Here is a 19,205-nt window from a genome sequence, read left to right as displayed (position 1 = left end):
GGACGATCTGTTCCCTCTGGCCCCGCCCAGGCCCCACCCAGGGCGGCTGGGGAGGTGAGGCTTCAATGCTGCCAGAGGCTCTGGGACAAAAGAGCCACCAAGGCCCTCAGATGGCACCTTGGACCTTGGTGACCGCAGCACCGGACATCCCCGAGTAACCGGGTGTGGATGGAGGCCCAGGAGGCGGCAGTGAGTCTTGATCACCAGATGCAGGGGGGTTGGGGGGATGTGGTGTGGCACCTGCTGGTTTCACCGACCAGCTCTGGGCACGAGACCACTGTCCCCAGCATCGGTGTGCTGGCATGTCCAGGGAGGGGCGGAGAGGATCTTTCCTGCGTTTCTGCGGCTGGGGCCACACTCACCGGTAGCCCATGTCCTGGCATGCGGCCCTCCCGTAGCTGTCATTCCAGTCGTCCTGACACACTGGGTGCCAGGACTTCCTCTGGGCCGAGTACACCTGGAGGATGAAGTTCGGGCCGTAGAGGCGAACTGCAATAGAGGAGAGGCTCTGTGAGTTTCGGGAGGCTGTCCTGAGCCCTCCCAGCCCTCGACACAAAGGCTCGGAGGTGACCGCACTGGGCCCCCTGTTCCCTAGGCACTGACCACACCCGAGGGGGTGTCCCTGCTCTATCCCTCCCGGGCCCTCAAGTGCTCGTTACCCCAAAGAACTGACAGCAGGTGACCAGCCAAGGATTCGCCTGCAGATGTTCAACAGCATTATTCCCAATAGCCAGAGGGTGAGAAAACCTAAGCGACCGTCAGCGGACGAACGCACACATGTGGTCCATCTCTACCACGGAACATCATCCAGCCTTGGAAGGAGCCAAGCGCTGGCCCACGCTACAACCCGCGTACGCCCCGGTTTCTATGAACTGCCCCAAGTAGGAAATCCACAGCAACAGAGGGTAGATGAGTGGTTGCTTGGGGCCTGGGGTGGGGCTGGGGGCAGGAGGAGGGACAAGCGGGGGACCGCTCAGGGTTCCCTTAGCAGGTGATGAAAGTATTCCAAAATTGATGTGGGGATGGCCGCACTTACTCGCAGACGTGTAAAAACCACCAAATTTTATATTCTGGAGGACGAATTTTATGGTATGTGAATTACACCTTGATAAAGCTGATTTTTTTTTTTAAATAAATGAATAAGGTAAAGGGTTTTTTAAAAATCATCTTTAAACAATCATTTTGAACAACAAACTGACCCCTCTTGCCCAACACCCTGGATCCTGGCAGAGCACCCCAAGATGTGCCAAGTGCCCTGGTGCCCCGCTCTACCTCTAAATCCAGCAACGCTTTGCCCAAACGACCTCAACTCTTTTGTTTAAAGAAATGAAACATTACAGACATAGTTCAAGCCTCTCTCTATTCCAGTGCCTTTTCCCACAATCCAGAATCCTGAGAATTTTCCTTGTGTGGGTGGCTGCGTGCAGAGGGGCACAGCCACAGAGTGGGATCCCATGTGGCTTGAGGATTGACCAGTCATGCACTAACAAACGACCTTGAAAACAGCGTGAGGGCACACTGCTGAATGCTGTGTTCCACACGGCGTCACTTATGCAAAGCCTAAAAGCATGTGAAACCGTGCTCAGAGGTCTGTGGGGGGGGGATACACGAGATGTAAAATATAAAATGAGGACCTGGTTATCACAGACCTCATTCTCCCCCTCCCATCCCCCGTTCTGTGGCCACAACTCCCTTGACCTTCTGACCGACACCTCCGGGCTCATTCCCTGTGAAATGAACGGCTGTGGTCTGATTATTTCCTGATGCTTCTGGGATGAGTGATCCCAAACCCCATGTGCAAGCTAGCCACGTGCTACATGAGTGGATAGACACACTATGCTCCATCCAGACAACAGATTATTATTTGGTGCTAAAAAAAAATGAGCCATCAAGCCAGGAAAAGCCAGGGAGGAAGCTTAAGTGCTTGTCACTAAGTGACAGAAACCAATCTGAAAAGGCTACAAGGTATATGATTCCAACACGTGACATTCTGGAAAGAGCACAACTATGGAGACAGTAAAAACGTTGGTGGTTGCCAGGGGCCAAGGGAGGAAGGGGTGAATAGGCAGAGCACAGATGGTTTTCAGAGCAATGGAAATGCTCTGTATGATACCGTAACGGTGGATATGGGTCATGATGCATTTATTCAAACCCACTGTCCAAATGTAAATACATTGTACATTTGTCCACACGCCAAGAAAGAACCCTAGTATGAACTAAGAACTTCCATTAAGAAGAATGTATTAATCATTGGCTCATCAATTAAAATGAAAGCCCCCTACCAACGCAAGGTGTTAAACATGCGGCAGGTGTGGGGGTGGGGAGGGGACACGGAAGTCCGTACTATCTGCTTAATCTTCTATACACTCAACACTGCTGAAAAATAAAGTTCATTAGATTTTTTAAAAAGTCACTGGAATTAAATATAATTCCAAAATTAAAAATAAAACAGACGCTGCGGCACAGCAGAAAGTAAAGGAGACACTGCCTTCTTGATTTATGGTCATTTTAGAGACTTTTTTTTCCTTCCGTGTGTCTGCGATCAAATGCTAACTAGGAGAGGTGATGGGGAGTCAGGAGGGCGCATGCTGTGATGAGCACGGGTTGCATCTCTGTGTTGCACACCTCAAACCAATATTCCACTGTACGTTCACTAACTGGAATTTAAATAAAAACTTAAAAAAAAATGCTAACTAGGAAAACATGACAGGAGAGCTGGAGATGGTCTCAAGCTCAAGTTCTTCTCTTTTTTTAAGTCTTGGGAATTTTTTTGGCTTTACTGAGGTACAACTGACCAAGAACAATGGTATATACTTAAGGGGTATGACCTGGCATTCGGAGGCATGCATACACTGTGAAGTGGGTGCCACGATCGATCAGGCTGGGTGACCTACCCGTCGCCTCACACAGCTACCACTTTCCTCTGTGGTGAGAACACCTGAGGTCTTCCCTCTCAGCCAGTCTCAAGTGTACAAAACCGTGTGCTCACTGGGTCACCCCGAGCCGCCCTTCGGTTTCTCCTGTGACATTGAACGGTCACCGAAACCATGGCAAGATGTAGAAAGTAAATTAATCTTAACGATATGCATACGTTCCACATATATATATACATACACCCACACACACATATACACACATACTCTTAGGAAAAGAAAGCTCTCCACGTATACTTGAACTTTATCCACGGGACGGGTGATGCTCTTTATCGTCAGAAGATGTGCATTTCATTGAGAATAATTTCCGCTCGACAGGTGGACAAATTAAAAGCACATCAAATGTGTGTTCTGATCTGATACAGAATACATACACAATGCTGTATTCATCTATCTTGTTTTATATAAATAACTGATGTGGAAATTCTACAATCCCAAATTCAGGTGGGTCTACCAAATTACAAATGTGCAAATGCTCCGGACCCAGCAGTTTTACTTCTGGGCGTGTTCCCGAGCGATGTGCTCCTACGGTTGGAACACGCGTGTTATGTCCATCGAGAAGAGAGGACGCCCAGGGCTCTGGAGCCACACACCGGAGGACGGGGTGTGCCGCCACGGGAAAGGGGGGCTCCTGTCCCAGCCAGAAAGGGTCCCTAGGATGTGTCATCAAGACCTGTGCGGTCAGCTGGGCAGTGAGCATTGAGCAATGAGGACAGTAGGAAATATGCACACATGTATTTGCTTTCGCACTTAAAAACTCTCCAGAAGGAGAAGCAAGAAACGTGTATTTGTTGCCCCTGAGAAAGAAGCGTGATTGGCTGGTGAACGGGCTGTGTGTGTGTGTGTGTGTGTGTGTGTGTGTGAGCGCAGTGGGGGAGAAGGAGTTTTCCCTGTACATCCTTTGGTACTTCCTGATTTTGATCTATTTGAGGATATTAACTCAAAGTATTTAAATAAACACAACTTAAACATTAAGAAGAGCGGGAGGGAGGGGAGAGTCTGCAGGGAACAGAACAAGTTTGTCTTGCTCGAGTTTCTCCTTGCACACATGCATGCACATGTATGAAAACAAAAGCCATCACGTGTGATAGCTTAACCGCGCGCTATGAGCCTTGACACCCCTTACTTAAGGGAATGGTGACAAACACATCATCACCAACACACAGGCAAGGCGCTGTGTTGAAAGTTTAGGCTCGAGTGGGTCATTGCCAAGTGCAGACAGTCCCTGGGACGCGGGCGCAGATCGGGGGACACAGTGGCATCCACTTCGGACACAGGTGACCCCAAGGGCCGCAAAGAGCTGGGACCGGGCGGGGAGGGCGTGCAGGGCAGCATCCCCACAGGGGATGGTGCAGGACAAGAAAGGGGACCTGCATCCATCCTCCACCCGCCAGGGCCCCGCCCGTGTTTAAATGAAACCCTGAGGAGTTAGGAGAAACGTGAGGGGAGAAGAGGAAAGCTGCTCGTGGTGTTCCTGGTGATCCCTCTGACGCTGCAATTTTGAATTGTCTGTTTGTTTGAAAACAAGAGGTTCTCCGGTAAGCATGTCAGAGCGCGCAGCAGGAAGCAGGACTCGGGGGCACAGTCCCGCAGCACCACGGCCACGGCCCCGCGTGTCCGGCCAGGCTGGTCGGCTAACACGTTCTGCGGGAGGACAAACTAAAAGCTCGTCAGGAGAAATGGCCCAGCTCCACGCAAGGGTGGGGGTCAGTTAAATGCACGGCGGACGAGGCTGGCCCCTCCAGGTCCACCCACCCGCACGACACGGAGGCGACTGGGAAACAGGTGCCACCCCGGGGTCAGGGTCACGCTGGGGGTGGCCGCCAGTGGATATGGGCACCACGCCTGCTCAGGCACCATTTCCAGGACATCCACTTCACCACCCTTGAAATCACTCCTAACAATTAACAGGAAATAATAAAAAGCCAGAGCCAGGTGCCCGCTCTGTGACAAGACCTACACATCACGTTAAAGGCGAGCTGGCTCTGAAAATACAGAGCGCACTCCCAACTGTCCGCTTGGGAGCACACCGTCCGAGTGGCCCCAGCCCCGCCGTCTCCCTCCCATCGCTGTGTGACACTGGGCCAGGAGCGCACCCTCTCTGAGCCTGGCTCCTCATCTGGGGTTAGACCAAAGGCGCAGCCTCCAGGTCGCGGTTCGGTGACCTACTGGGTGGCCATGCCGGACACAGGGCTGGCCACCACGCCGGGTACGGGCCGCAGGCTGGGCACCAGGGCAGACTGGTGGCCTCCGCAGGTGCACACGGTGCCTTGACTTACCGCATCGGTTCTCGTCCTCCCCGCTGGGGCAGTGCAGGACCCCGTCGCACCAGTGAGAGGGGCTGATGCAGGTTCCCGAGGAGCCGCACTCTACCCCGGACACCAAGCATTTGTTCTCCACTTGCAGAAAGACAGGAGGGAGACCCAGTCAGCCTGAGACGCCAAGAAAACCTCACGTACCCGCCACGAGTTCCGGAGTCCACTCTCCGGGCCCCAAGCAACAGGAGAGAAGAACCTTCCCCCGTTTATTTTGGTAAGGAGCAGATGTGTCCCTGCCACCATCGACAGCAAAGCGAACAGGGCCGGCAGTCGGCAGCAAAGTAGCCCCCGGTGCATCGAGTGGGAGGGGCCTGTAGCCTTGGACTCGGACAGCAGCCCACGTCCCCTTTGCCACAGTGACATCTGTGCTCCATCAAAGCCTGAGTGTGCACTGCCCCGGGCTGACGGAAAAGGCTGGCTGTGGCTCACGAGCTGGCACAGGACGGGCACGCCCCAGCACCTAGCAGGTGATGCGGCACACCGAGATTCGGGGACAGGTGTGGCCCCAAGGCGGGGAGTCTGTGCTCCCCGGTGCCGGGCGGTGCCCAGCGCCCCAAAGCACTGGATGTAGTCGGAACGGGTCAGTACTCCACTCATAGCACAAGAGTCACTCATAACCACAAGGACAATGCGATCGGACGAGAATGGTTATTCATGTGTCCCCAACACCAAAGAGAAGGAAAGACAAGACAGCTGGTTGGGGGAGAGAAACTGCAGGAAGGGCTGGAGGTCCACCCATGGAGAGCAGGCACATCGGGAAGACTGGGCCCCCCTCCGACACTTACTGAACTTCCAGAGCAGGACGGCGGCCACCATGGCTCCCGCCAGGACGGCCCCCAGGGAGACCGTGATGCACAGCGCTTTCTTGGCCTCTGGGGAAAGAGGGGGGCACACAATGGAGTCGCAGAGTTTCTTAGAAGTTACACTCTCAAATTTTACCCACACTACTTTTAGAGGACAGCATATCAAGCAATAACTTCGTAGACACTTATTGAGACTTGCAATTTTAAGAACATATCTGGGGAGGTCTTACCTCTCCCACAGCACTCAGTTTTTTAGAGCACAAAAGCAGGAAGCCATGATATGAAGTGACCTATACTTGAGTTTTAAAAAGGATGGTCTTGGGGCGCCTGGGTGGCTCAGTTGGTGAAGCATCCGACTCTTGGTTTTGGCTCAGGTCACGATCTCAGGGTTGTGAGATCGAGCCCTGCATTGGGCTCCCCACCCCCAATAAATAAATAAATAACTCTTAAAAAAAAAAAAAGTATGGTCTTAGAATAATCAAATAAGGAGGCGCCTGGGTGGCTCAGTCGTTAAGCATCTACCTTCGGCTCAGGTCATGATCCCGGGGTCCTGGGATCGAGCCCCATATCGGGCTCCCTGCTCCGCGGGAAGCCTGCTTCTCCCTCTCCCACTCCCCCTGCTTGTGTTCCCTCTCTCACTGTGTCTCTGTCAAATAAATAAAATCTTAAAAAAAAAAAAGAATAGTCAAACAAATGATTCATGTAAAAAACTGCCTGAAAGAGGAAAAATGCCTTGTTTTGGTGATTACTAGCATGGGAAACAATGACGTCCCCGACTGTCACCTCCCTGGTAGTGGTGCTCAAGGCACAGTAAACTGTCTTACCCAAGACAGTTTAGGGAACAGATGCCGCAGACCCGCAGCGTCCCATCGACAGCCATTAGCCACGTGAGGCTGTTTGCACTTCAGTCACTTATCATGAAATTTATTAAAGTCTTTTATTCATAGTTATGTAAATTCAGATGCTCAGCAGCCCCCTGTGGCCGGGGGCTGCCCTACTGGAGAGGGCAGAGGAAGACCAATCCCGTCCCTGTGGAATGTCCCACCGGCAGGGCTGACATCCGCCCTTTGGTTTGAGGCAGGAGCAGCACGGGGCTCACATCGCAGCTAAGAATAAAGTCATCTGGAGAAGGTCACCAACGTTCTCCAGTTAAAACAAGCCGACAGGTCATTGCTGGTCAGCGTGTAAACCAAAAGCCTAGCAAGCGCCAAGCACACCACGCCCAGCAGTTCCTAGGAAGGTGCGAGCTTTCCTCAGAGGAATCGGGGAGAGGCGAGGGGGGGGAGGCATTCACAGACCCTCCCACCCCCTCAGTTTACAGGAGGACAGCCAGCTAGGTGTCCCGGAGTGTGGGGGAGGGCGGGCACCCCCCCCCCGCCCCGTTTCCTGGCCCTCATCACCGGGAACTCAGAGTCTGCTGGGGAAGGGGAGGTGTGCATCTGCGGTCCTAGCAGGCTCACGGGGGAGGCGGCCACTGGTCTGAGGAGAGCCACGGGCCACCGAGCCACGTGATCAGAACTGGGCCTACAGTGATTGTGTCTCAGGGCTGGGCAGGGCGGAGTGGCAGAGGAAACTCAGGGGCAATTCCAAATGCCCGATTAGACTCATTAGCCGAGGACGATTTCTTCCTGTGGGGGGCCTTCCTGTTGTAGCATAAAATAATGTGCCTGGTGAGCCAAGAGCTATTAAATCAAGTATTCTGAACCTCTCGCCGAGCGTATGGCAATCCGCCCAGCTCCTGCGAGGAGCACGCAGGCAGCGGGAACCCCCGATCCTACCTTTGGTGGGCAGGCATCTTGCAATCAGTTGTCTGGTTGACAATTGCACCACTGTTGCGTTTAACTACAACATACTATTCATGTGCCTTCATCATTACCAATTTCGTCTGTGGTTGATTCAGCCCTACCATGTCCAGGGCCAACCATCTGCATCACAGACTGTTGACCTTCAGTTCTCCAAACCCCAGACGTGAAGACGTGTATGCGTGGGGACTCTGTGAAACACTGAGGGCTGGTGCTAGAGCAAATAGATACAGGGAGTCCCTGGGTGGCCCTTGCACTCCTGATGGGTTCTTCTGGATTTGTGCTATTTAAGTAACTTGCAAAACACTATCAAGGCTCTGACAAGGCTACGTACTGCATGATTCCAGATACATGACACTGTGAAAAGAGGCAGAACTACGGGGACAGAAGACTGTGGTTGCCAAGTGCTGGGGGAACAAGACGGGGACGAGTGGGCGGAGCACGGGGGATTTTGAGGCCACTGAAACTCTTCTGTATTTTACTGTAATGATGGACATGTCATTATACATTGGTCAAAAGCTACAGAATACACAACAAAAAAGGCGTGATCCTAATAAAACTATGGACTTAGTTAATAACGTACCAACCTTGGTTCATCGACCGTAACAAGTGTAGCACACTAAGGCAAGATGATGGGAAAAACTTGGAGGTGAAAGAAGGGGTATATGGGAACTTGGTACTCAATTTTTCTGTAAGCCAAAAACTACTCTAAAAAATAGTCTATTAATTAAAAAAAATACTTCCAAGGCCAAACATTAAACTTATAAAATGTACATGTTTCTGTGTAAGTCAATAAAATGGTTTTTAAAATAGCAAGGTAAGGGGCGCCTGGGTGGCTCAGTTGGTTAAGCGTCTGCCCTCGGCTCAGGTCATGATCCCAGGGTCTTGGGATCGAGCCCCGCATTGGGCTCCCTGCTCAGTGGGAAGCCTGCCGCTCCCCCTGCTTGTGCGCTCTCCCTCTCTCTCTCTCTGTTAAATAAAATAAATAAAATCTTTAAAAAATAAAATAGCAAGATAAGTTCACTAAGCAATTTTTGAGTTGAAAGGCCGGTTTTATAATGTAGAACCATAGGCTGGTGCTCTTCCCTTATGAAGTCACTGATAAGGGATTGATAGATTCCCGTCCGACTGCTTGCCATCACCAGGTTTTTCCCCTGGAAAAGTGGAGATGCAGGTGTCAGGTAAGTAGGGTCATCTTGTCCTCCTGGGTTGGACGGTCACTAGTATGAAGTCCACCCTTTGGACGTGCTAACCTCTAGAGGGGACCCTTGGTTTCTGACCACAGCCCTTTTTTTGGGGGGAGGCAGATACCACTGTCGGGGGTTCCTGAACTCTCTTGACCCTGGCTTCCTTCCAACCCCCACGACGACCTCAGACCAGGACCCCTGGGGCGCGGCACTGCTGACATGTCGGCCAGGTGTTAGGTTGTGGGACGCCGTCCTGTGCACGCAGCTGTCACCAGCATCCCAGGCACCCACCCAGAGTCGCAGCCTCTCCCTAGTTACAACAAACCCAAACTGTCTCCAGATACTCTCAAGATCCCTGGGGGCCAAAATCACCCCCGATTAAGAACCACTGGTCTCAGCCTCCCCAGCTGCCACCAGAGAGACAAGAGCGCAGAGACCAGGATTTCCCTGATCAGAGAAGAACGGGTGGAGGAGGGAATAAACAAGAGTAGACGTTAACGGGGAGAAGGACGGACCAAGAGCCGTTTGCAAAGGATGAGGGACGCAGAGGCCAGCGTCAGGCGGGAAGAAGGGGGACAGCGCTGGCTAAGGGCTGCGGGGTCTGGGGAGGGGCACACCGGGGCTTCTAGCAGCACAGGTGTTAAGGACTCATTTCCATGCTTTATGATGTGCTGGGGGCACGTGGAAATTCACTTTATTATTACTCTTTAACTGTGCACCCTGTGTGTACATGCACGCTCGCAAAATAGAGAAAACATCGTCAGCAAAAATGTTAATTGTTTAGCCACCAGTACTCCGAATGGCTGTTACCTGGCAGTTCTCAGCACTCGCGCTGGCTGGCACTAAAAGCTGGGAGGGGCGGGGCACCTGCGCGGCTCAGATCGTGATCCCGGGGTCCTGGGATCGAGCCCCACCGTCGGGCTCTCTGCTCAGCGGGGATCTGCTTCTCCATCTGCACCCTCCCCCCCCGCCCCCGCTCCTGCTCTCTCTCTTTCTCTCTCAAATAAATAAAATCTTTAGGGGCACCTGGGTGGCTCAGTCGTTGAGCGTCTGCCTTCGGCTCAGGTCGTGATCCCGGGGTCCTGGGGTCGAGCCCCGCATCAGGCTCCCTGCTCAGCAGGAAGCCTGCTTCTCCCTCTCCCACTCCCCCTGCTTATGTCCCCTCTCTTGCTCTCTCTCTCTGTCAAATAAATCAATAAAATATTAAAAATAATAATAAATAAATAAATAAATAAATAAAATCTTTTTTAAAAAAAGCTGGGAAAAAAATAACAAAAAAATTTTAAAAAAAGCTGGGAGGACTGCAAGAAGAAAGGAGATGAGTAGGAGTTAGAAGCACGTGGCATTGAAGGGCTCAGTCCTTGGAGCCCTCACCCGCTCTACGCCCCCTCTGCTCTGTCCACGAGACCCTTAAAGCCCAGACATCCTTCCGAGTGCCAACCACACCAGCCACTTCCTTCGCTGAGCGCCAAGCCGCCCTCGTCCAGCATCTTAAGCGTGACTTGCTGTGTCCAGGGAACCACACCACAAAGAAAGGATGGGTAGGTGACTCCCGCATCACAGCTTACCATTCACTCAGGATGACGCACCAACAAGCCACGCCGGTAAGAACAGGGCAGAGAGGCCCGGCTTGGAAGACCACCCGGGTGGTACGGGCCAAGCTGGCCCAGGAGAGTTAAGGAAAGTGAAGGAAGGGCTTTGCAGCCTGGCAGCTCTCCAAGGGCCCCAGGCAGGAGGCAAGAGGGTGAAAGCTGGGACATCGAGGGAGAGGGGGAGAGCATGGGACCAGCCCCAGCAGAGGGAGGGCAGTCAGCGACAGAGGACAGAGCCCCCTGGAGAAGACAGACCCCAGCGCCGGTTCTGTTGTAGGAAAGAAAACGCAAAAGGGTCCTACTTGCAGTGCACGCCGTCCCCGATGGGGACTTGGGCTGCACGCGGATGGCGGGTGTCGAAGTGTGCGTCAGCACCCTCGGGGTGGACTGGGGCCCCTCGGGTGGGTAGTACGGGACCGGATACACCGGGTAGGCGCTGGGGACCATGGCGGGCCGCAGGGGATAGAGGCTTTCAGGCTGGTATCCATGGTTTTCGTAGTAAGGTCCAACTCCTGGCGGTGACCCCTAAACAATGACAGAGAAGGTGCATGATATAAAACCCCGGTTACCCCCAAGGTTAGGCGCGTGTCCGTCACACTTAGGCAAGGGGCCGAAAAGCTGCTGCAGATTCTTCTCTGAACTTACCCAGACTGTCTAAACCAGAACTTTCAATTAATTGTCAACGGTTTTTTGCATTTGTTTGTTCACTGATCATTTTTTGAAATAAAGAGAAAGTAAATGGTCAACACTAAGATTTACTAAAAAAATTTTTTTAAAAATTTAAAGAAAAAGATGTGTAGAAGTCTGGGCAGCAGTTGACACCCAAACCCTGAGATGGAGATTAGAGCGAGAAAGGTAATGTTCGAGGGGCCGCCAGGCGTCTGCACTCGCAGCCTCCTGGAGACCCGACCACACCCCTACGAAGGTGCAGGCGTGACTCATGGACCCATTTTGCAGAGAAGAACATTGAGTGATAGAGGTTAAAAAATTTACCTGAAGGTTCATACTATCCATGTTATTCTAAAAGTTCCTTTTCTACCTCCTCCTCCCTTAGGAGACGTGTCACCATTTACTATGGGACATGTAAAGGGTTTGCAGCGCAGTCCTGCTGCGAGGAGCATCCTCCCAAGGCACGAGCGCCTCTGTAGGGAGCCGCCGGGTCTCTGCGCACACGGCATGGAAGGTGCTGCCCCAGCTACAGCTTTTATTCCTGCCTCATCCATCTCCTTGAACACCCTTCTCCTCGCCCTCTGCCCACTTAAACACTGCCTTCTCTGGCTGCCCCTGCAAGACCCCCGCTGGCCAGCCTGCGTGTCCCCTGCTTCCGCCCTCCCCAATCACCCACTGGCGGGGCCATGCGGGGAGGCCACATTTGCCCTCCTATCTGAGGGCCCCTCAAACTTCTTCCCACTCATTCATTCATTTCTCCTCCTGCTTCTTGTTGACCGTGGTCTCAGGACAGGACCGGTATTCTGAGCCGAGGCAACGCAATGCTTAGCATTTTAAAGGGGGGGCCTCCAGGGAAGCGAGATTATACTGGAATGAGCCAAGTGCCGGCGGCCAGAGTTAACCTCTGCTTAATAACTCACCGATGCTCTCCTTCAGAAGTGCAAAGATTGTAACTCTGAACCAGAGCAGTGGACAGAAAGGGAAACAAGTGTAATCTCTAATCTAAATGGGGCACCAAAGGCCAAAAAAAAAGAGCACATGGGTTTGGTCTCTATCGGAAGCATCTAAGAACATGCTGTCCCACCCAGGAAAGGTTGTGGCAGGCAGGGCGGTCTGTCCCGGCGAAGCCCTGTGCAGGGGATATGCAATTTAAAATGGAACCAGTGAAAATTAAAAACCAGCAACTGCTAAAGAAGGAAAAACAAAAGGGCTCTTTTCCAGATACAAGATATGGAAAATATTGGTTACTGACCACAACTCTGTATCGCATGCCCCCATTCGCAGGGATAAGATGAACCCGTGAGATATAATGGGGAACAAAGATAGTGCATTTGTCTCCAGTTGTTGCGGGGCTGGGGAGCATCCAGGGAGAGGGACAGTCAGCCCAATGCTACATTCCATCACGGCCTCCCCCAGTTTATCAGGACACCGGGCTGCGCAGGGGTCTGCCGGCCGGGGATGCCCCACACACCTGTTCTCCCCTGGGACTTACTCCCTCCCAGCACCCTTCTGCCCCGGCTGTCCTGACTGCTCACCCTGAAACTCACCCGCAGGGCAGAAGAGAAGAGGCCCAGGTTTGAGCAGTGCACATACCTTACACCCACCCGACAGCTTTGGGGCGCTCTCCACGGGCGCAGCTGTGGTGTGTGTGTCTGCACCCTAACCCGCTCCCACGCACCCTACCTGAGAGAGCGCCGTGACCAGCATCCACAGAGCACTCGCTGTCCCTGCAGCCAGGGCTTAAAATGCCGCCCAGCACACACTTTGGAAAATCACAGCGGGGATAAGGAAACAAAGAAAAGTCTGGGAAGGTAATAATTAACCACTTACTGAGTTTAAAGCCATCCTGATTTTATCAGCAGCATCAGGTAATGGCAAAGATTTGGGACGTTTAAGATGACCTAGAAGAAAGAACGATAAGACTGTGTTATTTCGATACCAGTTCGTTTTTAGGAGACACGTGGAGAAAGAACTAGAAGACTAGAGGAGAGTTAGCTCTCTCCGGAACAAAGGGCAGTTTTCCCATTCACCTTGGCCTTCACCTTGCCCACCTCTTCCCCACACAACGCACGTGCAAGGAGCTTGGTGCTCACCTGCCTTAGCTCCGGGGCTGGTTGTAGGTACCACGGCTCTCGCGGCCGAGACGTCCCCCAGGCTGCCTCTGGCTACGGAGGTCGCAGGGACTGGAAGCACACAAAGGTGACTCACTGACCCTCACGTTCAGGGGAGGTTGGGGGGGCAAAGACTGGGGGTCAACTCACGGCACTGCCACTCCCTGGCCGCGTCATCAGGCCTTTGCCTGCACCTCCCTGAATCTGGGACAGAAATGGATGTGGAGGTGGGCACGGTCCCATTCGGGTGAGGACTTAAGGAGGGGGTCCAGTGAGCCACAGCAGGCCCTGAAATGCCCCCTGGCTCGCTCCTGCAGACAGTCCACGGGGAGGAAGGGGTGGGCACCCGCTGTGGAGCAGGTGGCCCAGAACTTAGTACCAGATGGAGGCCACACCTGACTTTCTAAATAAGCCATATGCAATCTCCCACTTCTTAATAAACACCTGGGGAAAAAATTCCATAAAACACATCCACACGCACCCATTTCTTCACATACTACCCCAAATCCAGAAAAGAAAACATTTCAGAACTAATTTCGACAGTTTCTAGGGTTTGCAGTAAACTCTGTTGTTTGCAGATGTTTGTGAACAGTTAATAGTAATTTCTAGAAAAACCATCAGCACGGAATGCCTCCATTCTGGCATCACTCTTTCCCTCCTGAGCGCACGTGAAGGGCTTCTCTCCGCCCCTCCCTGCTGTCTTGGAACGACCAAAGAATACTTCGAGAAATAGCCTTCCAGATCCTGCATCCGCAAGGCCACGTTCCCGATGAGAAAGCTCTGGGCTTCACACCACCTGGAAACGCCCCAGCACACAGTAGCTGCCCAAACGGCAGCAGGCAGGGCGGTGGCTAAGCCCATGACCTCTGGGACCTGTGGCCTGGGGCACGTCAGCTAACGTTCCCGTGCCTCAGTGGTCTCATCTGCAAAAGCAGATTAAGAGTAGCACCCACTGCAGGGCTGTTGGGGTGTGAAATGAGCTGGTACCAAGGTAGCGCTCAGTGCCTGGCATATGGTAAGTGCTGCCTCTGTTTTTGTCAAATAAAAGTGATTATAGGGGCGGCGCCTGGGTGGCTCAGTCGTTAAGCGTCTGCCTTCGGCTCAGGTCATGATCCCAGGGTCCTGGGATCGAGCCCCACATCGGGCTCCCTGCTCCGCGGGGAGTCTGCTTCTCCCTCTCCCACTCCCCCTGCTTGTGTTCCCTCTCTCGCTGTCTCTCTGTCAAATAAATAAATAAAAATCTTAAAAGAAAAAAGTGATTATAAAACTGATAGATGTTGCTTCCAGCGGGCAAGGGGGAGGCGCCCAATATGCGGCATTTGCAGGTTTGCAGATTTCCTCTGGTGTTTCTCCCAAAGTCCCAAGTCCACTAGCTCTGAAAAGCCGGTGGAGCTAAATGCAATAGAACCAGCCCCAGCCCACTTACTGCCTTCTATCCCCAAAGCACAATTATTAGTGGACTCGTTAAACTAAAAACAAACAAAAACCCACCAAAAAAACCATCAACTTGCTATAAATAAAAATGCAAGTATGGCTTTTTAGTCTTGGGAAGCCTCCAATGAATTCGTCACAATAAAAATGCACCAGGTCATTTATTTACTTTTCACGTAAAGCTAAAATACAAGAATGAGGGGGCGCCTGGGTGGCTCAGTCGGTTGAGCTCCCGACTTTCAATCTCATTTCAGGTCTTGGTCTCAGGGTCGTGAGTTCAAGCCCCGTATCAGGGTCTATGCTGGGCTTTGAAGCCTCCTTAATAAAAAAAAAAAAGAAAGAAAGAAAGAAAATACAAGAATGAGTTCCTATTAATAGCTTTGAGATTTTTTAAAATATTTTATTCATTTATTTGACAGAGAGAGACACTGAGAGAGAGGGAACACAAGCAGGGGGAGTGGGAGAGGGAGAAGCAGGCTTCCCAAGGAGCAGGGAGCCCGAGGTGGGGCTCGATCCCAGGACCCCGGGATCATGACCTGAGCTGAAGGCAGACACTTAACGACTGAGCCACCCAGGCGCCCCAGCTCTGAGATTTTTTTTAATTTAAATAAAAGGTCAACACCTTTCTGGGTACAAGGAAAGTACACTGTCCAATATACAGGTGGGAGGATCACCATGTAATCCTTTAAATGGTGTGATCCTCACCTACTAATAAACCTGTCCTATGTCTGCTCCTTAGATACATCAAGACAGTACCCCCACTCCACGCTGGTCCACACGGGGCAGAAAATCGCAGCACATCCCTGGGGTTACTTTCCGAAGCGTCCTGCCTGAACATTCTCAGGCCTCTGAGCTATCTCACCAGTTCTAGGCTTGGGTGCAGTTTCAGGAAATGAGAATTTGATCCCCCTGGCGGCGTTCCCAGTTTAAGAGCCCTCTGAAAGGAACGATCAGTCAGGCCTCGAAATCCACGCTTCCTATCCATTCGTGATCCCTAACAGCGAGAGACCAGGAAGCCAGGGGAGGAAGGAGCGCAGGCGGCCGCGGCCACGAACGGTCCAGTAAAAGCCACAGGACCCCTAAGTAATCACAGGATAATCCTATCTCGTCCAGAGTTCCCACGGCCCGCAAAACCTGAGCCAGAAACACCGAGTGCGCCCAGATGGGCCCCCGCGGACTTTGGAACAGGAGACAGGAGTGGTGCTCAGCCTGTAATTTCTCTGGCTGAAGAGCAAGGAAGGACAAGTGCCTCCCTCTGGAACTGGATCTGCAAGCCACCGTCGTCCGACAGGACCAGGAGCCACACGGGGTCTGTTCATGTTCAAAACAGGCATTTACATAAATAACGTTGTGCGCCCAAAAAACACACAAAACCAAGCAAAACACACAGACACAAACCACAGGCATCCCCGCAGTGACATGCATCTCTGCCCCTGGGTTTTGAACAGAACAAGACAGCCGAGGGAGTGAGAGACGACACGGTCTCTCAAATGCTCTCCTGTCACTTTGAGGACACAGATGATTGTCCTTGATTCCGGAAAGGCAGCCATAACAACGCATTTTTCCTGCAAGTGACAAAAGAGCAAATATGTGACAAAGTTCCTCGTCCTTCCTTGTCCTCGGCCGGCTCCCGTGCCAACACGGACAGAGTGGCCCACTTGAGTCACACAACACAGCACAACACAACACAACCCGGCGGTTTCGGTCACTCCGGGCTCTTTTCAGAGAGCTGAGTCATCCCCGAGCACCTGCCGGGCCGCGGCTCAGCAGGACCGTGCCAGGGCCGTGCGGTGCCGTCCTGCCTGCCCACGGCGTGACGAAGCCCTTTCCAACCACAAAGGTCTTTTCTTTGGGGATCTCAGAAAGCATTTCCTGGAGACGTATTTTGAAAGCCAGCAAATCAGTGCAAATGAGGCCAATCGCATAGATTCGAACTCCCATCCAGGGGGCCCCCTGGGGTCTTCCTTATAATGCAGGCCCCGCTGAGCTCACCGCACACCACCTTTCAAGCATCTGCTGCTGTGGAACCCCACCGGGCGCCTTTAAGACCCGGGGATGAGGTGTGGCAGGATGACGAGGCCCCACCGTCCTTGACCCCCGTTCCCCTCCTTCAAACTCCAAAGCAAGCAAGGCCAATAGACACTCCCTATCCAATAAACAAATGGTCGCTCAGAGCCCCTAATGTCTCAACCACCGCATAAAATGACATCATCCAAAAAGACGCTGCCGCGTCCTGTCGCAGATTCAAAGCCCAGTTCGATGCTGGTTATGGGCCAGTGGTGGGTTTAAGTAACAGTTAAGGTGGACGGACGAAAGGTCCGCACAGTGATTCACACGGGAATGAGACAGAGACAGACAGAGACAGAGGCAGAGACAGAATCTCAGGAGAAGCTCTGCCTGCGTCTTCCACGTTTCTTTTTCTATGAATGCCTCATTGTCCCGGTGTGACTGCAAACTTTTTAGGGCAGGAATTGGGTCGGGTCCTTTTTTCTTGCTTGCTTTCTTTCAAGCTAAGCTCTGTAGCAGACAAGAAAGTGTTCCGATATTTTCCGAGTTCCAGAGGCCAAATGAGTACGATGGAATTCGATAGAGAGCGAGCAGGCTGGGAAGTCCACACCTGGACAAAACCAGCCTCCAAGGTGAGGACGTGGGTGACCTCAGACCTCACCACAGAGGCAGGTGAACAGCACTGACTGCATACCTAATGTGACAGGCTGGCTGGAGAGGAGCCCAGGTCCCTCCGGGAGGGAGGAGAACCGAGGCTGTGCAAAGGCCACGGCCAAGGGTTCTAGACCTCGTCCAAGCCCATCTGTGCAATGAGATAATCAATAAACAGGGTTGTTTCAAGGACCGAGTGTGTCTGTTTCTAGCACCAACACACATGATGGGCACACAATAATAACATCATGACGGCAACTAAGGTTTACCTGCTAGTATGGAAGGGACGGTTATGTGCAAAATAGATTCAGTTATTCTGTGCAAATCCAAAGGACAAAAGCAAGCAGGATCCAAATGGTCAGCAATATCAGAAAGGCAGGTTTAACTCAACCCGGGAAAACCACATTTCCAACAATGCAGGTTTAAATATCGACGAGTTGGGGGCGCCTGGGTGGCTCAGTCATTAAGCGCCTGCCTTCAGCTCGGGTCTTGATCCCAGGGTCCTGGGATCGAGCCCCACCTCGGGCTCCCTGCGTAGCGGGAAGTCTGCTTCTCCCTCTCCCATTCCCCTGTTCCCTCTCTTGCCATGTCTCTGTCAAATAAATAAAATCAGACGCCTAGCGGCGCCTGGGTGGCTCAGTTGGTTAAGCGACTGCCTTCGGCTCAGGTCATGATCCTGGAGTCTCGGGATCGAGTCCCGCATCGGACTCCCTGCTCAGCAGGGAGTCTGCTTCTCCCTCTGATCCTCCCCCCTCTCATGTTCTCTCTCTCTCTGTCTCATTCTCTCTCTCAAATAAATAAATAAAATCTTAAAAAAAAAAAAAAAAATCAGACGCCTAACGACTGAGCCACCCAGGCGCCCCAATAAATAAAATCTTTAACAAAAAAATATCGACGAGTTGCCTTCGAAAGAAGAGTTCTTCAAACTGAGAAATGTTTGATCCAATATGGAAGGCGGGCTATCCACAAGTATTTTATCCAAGCATGTTCTAGAACAGAACTGAGCTTTGGCTGGGGGATTAGGCAGGATGATCTTATATTGCCCGTGGTCAGACACTCGCAGAAGGAACCCCAAGCCCGACATCCCTAGAAAACACAGGCTCCGCATCCCCTGAGTTCTGATCAAGGGTTGAAATGAGGTCCGCGTGGTGTCCCACCAGGAAGGCCCCTTGGGGAGCAGGGGCCGTGCGGGATGCTGGCGCTGAGTCTCATGCCACATGAAGCCTGGGCTGTTTCATTTTCCAGTTCAGCTCTCACTTGAAGGTATTTCTCTGTCGAGCGTCCGCTTGTTGCCGCAGCCTCTTCCCGGTTCCACTTGAAGGATCCACGTGATCCTTCTGTCAGTTCTGCGCTTCCATGAACCTCCACGAACTTCCAGACTTCAGCCATGGTGTCTGCCAAGGCAGGTGCCCTTTAAACATTCTGTGCTTTTTTTTTTAAATTTTTTTTAAAGAGTTTATTTATTTATTTGACAGAGAGAGACACAGTGAGAGAGGGAACACAAGCAGGGGGAGTGGGAGAGGGAGAAGCAGGCTTCCCGCCGAGCAGGGAGCCCGATGCGGGGCTCGATCCCAGGACCCTGGGATCATGACCTGAGCCGAAGGCAGACGCTTAATGACTGAGCCACCCAGGTGCCCCCATTCTGTGCTTTCTTATCCTATTTCTGCACCCTCGGCCCCCTGCACACACACCCCGGTGATG

General features: G+C 52.4%; 1 protein-coding gene across 1 annotated transcript in view; it reads right to left on the bottom strand.

The window, feature by feature from the left end:
* The window catches only part of TMPRSS2 (transmembrane serine protease 2), a 32,319-nt gene extending 13,426 nt beyond the window's left edge, over positions 1–18,893 (bottom strand). The window contains exons 1-5 of the mRNA XM_078062518.1: positions 18,762–18,893; positions 10,938–11,160; positions 6,037–6,123; positions 5,213–5,332; positions 363–489 (exon numbers count right to left, since the gene is read on the bottom strand). Coding sequence (XP_077918644.1) covers positions 363–489; positions 5,213–5,332; positions 6,037–6,123; positions 10,938–11,160; positions 18,762–18,893 — 689 coding nt within the window. The remainder of the gene's footprint in view (positions 1–362; positions 490–5,212; positions 5,333–6,036; positions 6,124–10,937; positions 11,161–18,761) is intronic.
* Positions 18,894–19,205: the final 312 nt, after the last annotated feature.

This window comes from Halichoerus grypus, chromosome 1, assembly GCF_964656455.1.
Source record: "Halichoerus grypus chromosome 1, mHalGry1.hap1.1, whole genome shotgun sequence".
Taxonomy (NCBI): Eukaryota; Metazoa; Chordata; class Mammalia; order Carnivora; family Phocidae; genus Halichoerus; species Halichoerus grypus.
This window is presented reverse-complemented; position numbering and strand designations above follow the sequence as displayed.